At 40.1% G+C, this 9,639-nt stretch overlaps 1 protein-coding gene across 1 annotated transcript; it reads left to right on the top strand.

Annotated features, from left to right (window-relative positions):
- Positions 1-5,936: 5,936 nt before the first annotated feature.
- LOC107517355 (putative olfactory receptor 52P1) lies at positions 5,937-6,896 on the top strand. Its single transcript, XM_016157938.2, has one exon. It carries the CDS (start codon positions 5,949-5,951, stop codon positions 6,894-6,896), a length of 948 nt encoding a protein of 315 aa, XP_016013424.2. The 5' UTR covers positions 5,937-5,948.
- Positions 6,897-9,639: the final 2,743 nt, after the last annotated feature.

The raw sequence follows: 9,639 nt of genomic DNA, 5'->3' as shown, positions 1-9,639 counted from the left end.
AATTGCAACAAAAAGAATAAAATACCTAGGAATAAATCTAACAAAACAAGTGAAGAGCCTATATAATGACAAATACCAGACCCTATTAAAAGAAATCAAAGAAGATACAAAGACATAGAAAGATATTCCGTGTTCTTGGATTGGAAGAATCAACATAGTTAAAATGACCTTATTACTGAAAGCATTATACAAATTTAATGCAATCTCCATCAAAATCCATTGGCATTTTTTGAAGAAATAGAACAAAAAATCATCAGATTTGTATGGAAGCACAAAAGACCCCAAATTGCCAAAGCCATCATGAGAAAAAAGAATGAGGCTGGAGGCATCATTCTGCCCAACTTCAAATTATACTTCAAAGTGACAGCAATCAAAACAGCATGGTATTGGCAGCAAAACAGACATACAGACCAGTAGAACAGAATTAAGAGTCCAGAAGTAAACCCATGTTTATATGGGAAAATAATTTTTGATGAAAAAGCCAAAAACGCACAGTGGAGAAAAGAAAGCCTCTTCAATAAATGATGCTGGGAAAACCGGAAAGCCACCTGCAAAAGAATGAAACTAGACTGTTGTCTATCACCACACCTCAAAATTAACTCCAAATGGATTGAGGACCTGAATATAAGACCTGAAACAATAAAATGCATAGAAGAAAACATAGGAATGAAACTCAAGGACCCTGGACTTATAGAGGATTTTATGAATTTGACCTCAAAGGCAAGGGTAGTAAAAGCTAAAAGAAATTAATAGAACTACATCGAACAAAAAAGCTTCTGCTCAGTAAAAGGAACTATCAACAAGGCAAAGAGACAACCATCTGAATGGGAAAATATATTTTCAAGCAATGCCTCCAATAAGGGCCTAATGTCCAAAATATACAAAAAAAAACTCATATAAATCAATAACAAAGAGAAAAACAAATGATCCAGTCAAAAAATGGGCAGAGAACCTGAACAGACACTTCTCCCTAGAGGACGTACAAATGGCCAATAAATATATGAAAAGATGCTCAACAATGCTAGCTATTAGGGAACTGCAAATCAAAACTACATTGAGATACCATCTCACACCTGTTAGAATAGCTATAATCAACAGGACAAGTAATGACAAATGTTGGTGAGAATGTGGAGAAAAAGGAACCCTGATACGCTGCTGGTGGGACTGCAAATTGGTATAGCCACTATGGAAAGCAGTATGCAGTTTCCTCAGAAAACTGAAAATTGATCTGCTATATGATCCAGCAATCCCTCTACTGGGTGTTTACACCAAAGACCTGAAAATTCATATCCAGAAAGATTTGCACACCGATGTTCACAGCAGCATTATTCGTGGTAGCCAGGACATGGAAACAACCAAATTGTCCTACTCTAGATGTTTGGCTAAAGAAGTTTGGTACATATATACAATGGAATATTAGCCATAAGATGAGATGAAATACTGCTATTTGTGACAACATGTTCTAGGCACCTTATTAAATATATATAATATCTCATGACAACCCTCCTCATTTTTACAGATGGGGAGTAAGAGGGTTACTTAACTTACCTAAGGTGACACCAACAAGACTTAAAGTGGACAGTATCACACAAACAGCATCTGATAAGATGTTGTGTGGACAAGAAAGGAGAGAGAATACTCAATGGTGGCTCAGAGTATCAGAGAAGACTCATGAAAATGTTAACTTTGAACTGGGCTTCCATGGTTCCCAGGACATGCCCATTGTCCCTTACTGCCATGTTTTACACATACTATCTTCTCTCCCTGGTATGTCCCTTCTTCCAAACCCACCTTAAACTTCTAAACCCTAAATTCTTGACTAACTTTTACAGAGCATCCTGTTCCCTGATGAATGAACCTCTGTATCTTCTTAATGTCTATATGTACCTCATTGAATTGTAATGTGTACACATCTGTCTTCCTATCCTCCAAACCAGACTGTGATCTTCTTGAGAACAGGGGCATGATCTTTCAACTCTATGCCCTAACATGTAACATAGTCCTTTGTACATTCAGTGATCATTAAATTTGATAAAATAGTAAAATAAAAATTCTGTTTTTCTTCTTATTTTTATGGTGACATTGATTAATGAAATTCAGTAAGTTTCAGGTGTCCAATTTAACAAGAAGGCATATATTTCATTGCGTGTTCACTCTCAAAGTTAGATTTCTTTCTGTCACCACATATATGACCCCTTTTACGCCATCTATCTCCCTCCTTCCCACTCCTTGCCACCCTCTGGTAACCACTAGTCTATTGTCCATGTCCATGAGTCTCTGTTTGTCCTGCTCATTTGTTGCTTTTAGGTTTATAAAAACTCTGCTTTTAATTGAGTGTTTGACATAGACCAGGCAAAATGGTAAATGCTTTGCATATATCATCTCATTTATATTCATTCATCCCTATTTTACAGAAGAAGGGCTAACATTCGGAGAAGTAACTTGCCCAAAAGAAACACTAAAGAGCAAATATTTGGGGCAGGTGAAAAAAGTAAAATTAGCAAAGTATTCTAAAATGTGTTCCTATGTCGAAAAGCCCTTGCAATTAATTATTTGTGCTCAGGGGTCTCTCCACCTACTCCCTTTCTACTAACACTGAATTCTCAGGGTAGATCTTCTCTGCTATCCTATTCTTACCCGCTACCCCAACAAGGCCCAAATTCTTAGCTTCAATTTTCTGCCTCTTTTTAACATCCCAGAGGTCTTTTTAGTGCCTTCATCCCCAGGGAATGTTTACTCTCACCTAGGGCCCTAATAAGAGGATATTTACTCCAGTTCTTTGGCTCTGCACACTCTAAGTGCTGCAGCAGCTGAGAATCCACTACCACTCCCTGCCTCAGAGAGGTAAGTCTGTCTGTATGTTCAACCCTACAATGGGCACCTATGATCAAATCAAGGACATGACTGCTGCTAAGATAACTATCTCACTGAGGTGGTCTCCACTTCAAATAATGAGAACTTACAAATGGAGCATACTTTTTTATCACAGCTATGTGCTTTGTAGTGTTATTGCTCTTCAAATAAGTGTCTCCCATAATAATTCCTCACAGTAGGCTCTAGAATAGTAATCAACCTCTCCAGGTCACAGATGAAGAAGCAGTTTGAGAGTTATGTGATTTGACTGAGACCACACAGCCGATGGGTTACTAGAGTTGAGATTTCAATTAGGCCATCTTTGGTCTTCCATTAATGAATGTTGACTTCTTGGCAGGTGGCTTTCAGATACTTGCACCTCCAGTGATGAAGAATATGTTCCTTCACTCATGAGACAGCCTTGTTCCTGGTACTTTAGATCTTAGTATATATTTTAGGTAAGATCTTTCTTATATCAAATGCTAAGGTGATTCAGAACAAAGGGGCATAAAAGCAGAGCTATTCTGAATGAGTCATCTGGAAGAGGCTGGAAGTCTCTCTTTGCCTGACCTTCCAAGGCAGATGCATCAGAAGAAAATAACAGCAGGGTATAGCAGAGGAGAGTTCAGGCAAGAGAGGAAAGCTGTAAATCTCTAGCCATTCACCTCTACCATGGAAAAGGTTCTGCAGTCATGCCACTCACCTCCAAGCCCAGAGATCACTGAATCAGACAGAAGTGGTAAGGGCTCCTTCGAATGCGGGGAATGGTAACCAACTTCATGCCTTGCATCATTTCACAACACCCTACAGTCTTCTTCCTCTGGACATTTTTCATGAGATCTAACTCAAATATTAGTGAAAGAGCCAGGAAGTGAGAACCCCAACGCCTTCAGCTTGCCCTTGATCTCTTTCTTGGAATATAGGCATATTATGCTCATCATATGCTTTTCCAACTTCATTTCTTCATCTTCGAAAGTGGGGCTGAGGCAAGAGGAGCTTGTGGCTATTGTGCTGTGTACCTACAAGGATAGAGTAAAAGTTTTTTGAATGGCAGCTCAGGAACTGAGGAAACTTAATGCAATTATTAAAAAGCTGAATGGAAGAAAGGGAGGGGAAGAAAGTAAGGTTGTCCCATTTATGTCTAGATTATTCAGTTTTCAGTTTTTTCCACACCAATAAAAGGACATTGAATCAGACACTCCAAAAAACTTCTTATCTGTGTCTTATGATAAAGCCTTGCTAATGCATTTTACACTACAACATATGTAGACAATCACATGCTCGGCTAAACATGTATTATGCTCACTCATAGAACAGAACAGTTTTACACACATCATTTCACAAGTTCCCTCCACTTAGATTTTTCTGTTCTTCACCTTCCAACCACCATAAAGCTAAAATCCCTTCTGGATATGCTTGGGCCCAAGCTGGATGGTAGAAACTCTGGGAGGGAGATAGCACAGAAGATAAAATAGAAAACACATGGAAGAAGGGATGATGAGACAGAAAGGGATAAGATGGTTTTAATATCACAGTGACATCACAGTTAGCACTGAAATGGAAAAATAGGCATCCTGGTTTAGCGTTCCTTCCCTTCCTGTCTCTTTCTGAGCATAGTTAGCCAATGCAAAGGATTGCAAAGGAATGTTGCAGCTTAAAGTTAGGAATACAAATGATCCATCTCCAGAGGGTCGAGTTAGTTTTACTATCTCTGTCCCAGAAAATAGTCACATCTCATATTAGAAACCAGCATGAGAAAGATACTTTCCTTTCTACTCTCCCCTATGCCTATTTTTTGTTCTCAACTTTCTTTTATTATCTCTCTACATTTTTTAGCTTTTTACTTTTTTTATTAGTTTCAGGTATACAATACATTGGTTAGACATTTGTATAGTTTATGAAATTATCCTTCTGATTACTCTATCACCCATCTGGCTCTACACATAGTCACTGCAATACTATTGACTATATTCCCTATGGTGTACTCTCCTCTTCCTCTAATGTCCCTTTCCTAACTTTTTTATTTAATCTCCCCTCTTTTTCAAATTCTCAGTTACTAATAGATAAGAGAAAAATGAGAAGGCACATGTAGGTAAGGGAAGATTGAGGCACATAGAGAGTGCGGGTAAAGCACAAAGAGATGGGGTAGAAATATGTGAAAGCTCAGTACTGTCATTTGACCAAAACTAGTTTCCACATTTGCTGACAGGGAAAGATTCTGTGTTCCCAATGATTAAAATTCACTTCTCATCCTCTCTTCCTTTCATGTACCTTTTTTATGAGAAACTACACTTTATATGCAATCACCTCTCAATAACCTTATCAAATCACATATTATGGCCAGATCAGCGTGATACCTACCACTGACCAATTCTGCATAATCTCACCTGTTTTCACCAGCATCCATACCAGACACATAAGTCAATCACAGGATCCTAGTACTAACATGAGCCAAGAAATGTTATGGCTATATCAGGCTACAAGACGCTCAGCCTCTCACCATGTGCTTTGCTATTCCTGGCCAGAACCCAGATTCTGTGCTTCATCTGTGAGTAAACATGAACTTAATGGCTTGACAAATCCATCCAAGATCTTCCTGTTTTCCCTTCTCTTCCCCTCAGTTCCGATCTTCTCATCTTGAAAAGCAACTGCTTTTGAGTCTTCTCTCCAATCTACTTGAGCTTCAATCACTATGTTACCCTTATAATGTTACATAGACAGATAATTCAGAAGAAAATAAGAGTATAAGCAAAAGAAGATTTACAGGTGGAGAGAAGACAGCCGTAAAAGTCTATAGCCACTCACCTGTACCATAGAGAAGATTCTACAGCCTTGACATCATTGAATCAGACACAAATGAAAAAAACTACCTTGAAATCTGATTCTGTAACTTCGCCTTCTGCCTTGCATCATTTCTCAGTGTTCTTTAATAGTCTCATCCTGGATGTTTTTCATGAAGACTACTCATTTCCTTTAGCCATTTCAGTTTCAGCCACAGCATGAGAATGAATCCCAATGGTTTCACCTCTCATTGGTTCCTAGGGCTCAGGGCAAGGCAGTGAGGTTTTTTCTACCCACCTGACCTCGACCTGGCCATGCAATTCACAAACCACAGCCATCAGAACCCAAAATCCTTTCTGCTCATGGGAATTCCTGGCCTGGAGGCATCCCATTTTTGGATTGCATTTCCCTTCTGCTCCATGTATGCCCTGGCAGTTCTTGGCAACATGGTGGTGCTGTTGGTGGTGCATTCAGAGCCTGCACTGCACCAGCCTATGTACCTGTTCCTGTGCATGCTATCCATCATTGACCTGGTGCTCTGTACTTCTACTGTGCCCAAGATCCTTGCACTCTTTTGGGCAAATGCTTCTGAGATTGCCTTTGAAGCCTGTGCTACCCAGATGTTCTTTATCCATGGCTTCTCAGCTGTAGAATCTGGTATCCTGCTAGCAATGGCCTTTGACCGCTACTTGGCTATCTGCCGGCCACTACACTATGGGTCATTGCTTCCCACAGAGGCTGTGGGCAAGCTGGGGGCTGCTGCTGTGCTTCGTGGCTTAGGGCTCATGACTCCACTCACCTGCTTACTGGCAAGGCTGAGCTATTGTAGCCGAGTCGTGGCCCACTCCTACTGTGAGCACATGGCTGTGGTGAAGCTAGCTTGTGGGGGCACGCGGCCAAACAATATCTATGGCATCACTGCTGCCACACTGGTGGTGGGAACTGACTCCATCTGCATTGCTGTCTCCTATGCACTCATCCTCCGGGCTGTGTTAGGCCTCTCCTCTAAGGAAGCAAGGGCTAAAACCTTTGGCACTTGTGGTTCCCACCTTGGTGTCATCCTTCTCTTCTACACACCAGGACTTTTCTCATTCTATACACAGCGTTTTGGCCACCATGTGCCCCGGCACATCCACATCCTCCTGGCTGACCTCTACCTCATTGTGCCACCCATGCTAAACCCCATCATCTATGGCATGAAAACCAAGCAGATCCGGGATGGAGCCCTCCAATTGCTGAAGCGGGGAACTTCTCAGTCATGAAGTTGTCAACCCCACTCTAGAACCCTATCTTGTCCCTTATGTTTAAGAGGCCAGTGGCACTCAGCACAGTGGGGATAAAGAAACCCACACTCAATGGTATCCTTACTTTAATAAGAAGGTGTAGCACAAATCTGATGGGGAAAGAACCATCAGGTGTTTCCCATTTGTGATGTAGATATTGTTACACAGCTCAGAGAACTCCAGTCTAATGGGAAACATGGTCACCAAGATGATGATGACCTCCCAGGGAATGCCACTCTGCTGTTCTGACATGGCTCTCGTTTCCAAGAGACCTTGATAAAATGAGAAAGATATGACTACTGGTCTGACAAGAAAAAATAACTCTCGTTCACAGTCAAGTGTTTATACTATTATAAAGTTCATGGATACCTCCCTCAGTGAGCTCTAAGTCTGATGGAAGAAACACACACACACACACACGAACACACACACACACACACACACACACACACAATATTAGAGAGGCGGAGAGACAGTTGAAGAAGGTACTCAAGAGGATGTGACCACCAGTTGACTCTCAAGCAGGACCCAGGCAATTGGAGGCTCCTCACCTCCTCCCCTGTCCTTAGAACACTCTGCCTACAGTTCCCATAGTGAGAGCTGTTCCAAGGACATATTCTATCAAAACTAAGGCATAGAGACCATTTAGATGGAATATGTGACCGAACCCAGTTAAAGTCTCTATAAAAACTTTAAAGATTCTGATGGGTTAGCATGGGGATCTACTCAGCTTGCAGCTGCCCAAGAAAAGCCCTATATGTGAGTTTTCTTATTAAAACTCCTACCTACCAATCTGGAGTGGTCTACCTCTCTCTTAAGTCTCTACCCATCCTTCACATACTGAGGCCAGTTTGTAAACTAACAGAGGTGGAGTCAGAGCATTTAGCAATGGGCCATAGGGACAACAACAAATAAAGAATGATGGGCAAACTGTGTCTGTTGTACAGAGATATAATACATCAAGGAAGGTTCTCTGGAAGAGGAGAGTTTCCAGCTTTTCACTGAACATGGACTATGGGTCAAATATATTGCTGAAATTTAAGGGTATTGAGTTGATTAGGTTAAAAGTCCTCCTCATTGTGACTGCTCATTGTTATTCAGAGTAGACCTACATATAAGGAAACAGACAAATCACATTTAACTGATATGATTGAGTAAGCACAGGGACCATGAGTACTGAATAAGGACACCTAACTTTCACAGGGAAAATGAGGTCCCAAAGCCTACCTCATCTCGCTCCACCTATGTACAGGTAGGAAAGGCCACTGTCTCAGAAGCCTTTAACCATGCATGGGTGTAAGGTGTGGGAACAAAGTCTCAGGCTAGATAGTAGCAAGTCTGACATACTTAGTATTTTCTTCTATTCCCTGGAAATGGCCACATGGAGCTGCCAGCAAGCCTCAAATGTCCAGGAAAGACACCAGGCCCCTCCTTTGGAGAGAAAAGAGAAATTTGACCTGAGCAGGTTTATAAAAATGCAAGTGGTGGCTATGACTAGAAAGCCCATTAGATTCCGGAGTTCTCAGGGGTCTCTTGTTCTGACATCACTGATCAGAATCTGCAGGCAGATTGATAGGTATTTGATGGATATTTGGCTCCTGGATAAAGCATTTTAATAAGCTAAAAAAGAGCTTACATAGGAGAAGGCTTCTAGCAGGCTCAGGATGACCTAAGTCACCAGAATTTCATCCAATGGCAGCAAATGGTTCATTAGATTGTAAAACTGCAGTGCACCAAGAGGTGTGCATTGGCTTACTGTACTCTCAGAATCATCTGATGAGGAGCATATAATTAACTACCCCCAATTTACAAAGTCAGAGACAGAAAATTAGGAAAGTAATAACTTGTCTAAGAAAGCAAATAAATGTCAGAGCCATTCAAACTCAAATCTTTCTCATTCTAAATTCTATGCTTTTCAATCTTTACCAGGTGAGTTTCTATAAATCTAGGCCCCAAAATCTGATAAGTTTTAACCTTGAAATAAGGGAATAATTCTTTTCCTAACATCACTGACATTTCTGAGAACATGCAACATGAAAACACTATTCTAGGGGCTGGAAATATAATGGTGATTCAGAAAGATAAATGCCTGGTCATAAAACAAATGAGACTTCAGCAAAATCCCCCCATGTACCCTCAGAGACTCTCCATGTTCCCATAATAATTTTTCCTTCACTCCAGGGCTCAGCACACATGAAATTAATAGCCTTAATTTGCCTACGGACAAACCAGGTTTCCAGGCAATGAGAAACCTCAGATTGGCCAATAAATACTGATCCCTAGAATATTTACATTCAAAGTATAAGGGAAGTCAAGAGAAAAAGTTATATCCTAATTAGGACTGCATTGGTTATGGCTTTTTAATGATGTATGATTTATCTAAAATTAAATTCATATATTAACCATATAGTGTGATCACTGATTAATATAAACATCAGTATAATCACCACCTTAATGAAGATATAGATACAGATTTTCATAATTCCAGAAAGTTCCTTTTAGCTTCTTCCAGGCAATATCCTTGCTCTCCACTTTTTTCTTTCCTATATATCCAAACCTCTATGTAGTATTTCTCTTTAGTATTTTTGTAGTACAGGTTTGTTAATAAGAAATTATCTCAGCTTTTTCATAAAAGTATTTCCTTAAATATTATTTTTGATAAAAATTTTTTGTAAGCTATAGGATTTTAGATTGACAGGTTTATTTTTCCTTCAGCATTTAA

This window comes from Rousettus aegyptiacus, unplaced genomic scaffold, assembly GCF_014176215.1.
Source record: "Rousettus aegyptiacus isolate mRouAeg1 unplaced genomic scaffold, mRouAeg1.p scaffold_m13_p_5, whole genome shotgun sequence".
Lineage (NCBI taxonomy): Eukaryota > Metazoa > Chordata > Mammalia > Chiroptera > Pteropodidae > Rousettus > Rousettus aegyptiacus.
This window is presented reverse-complemented; position numbering and strand designations above follow the sequence as displayed.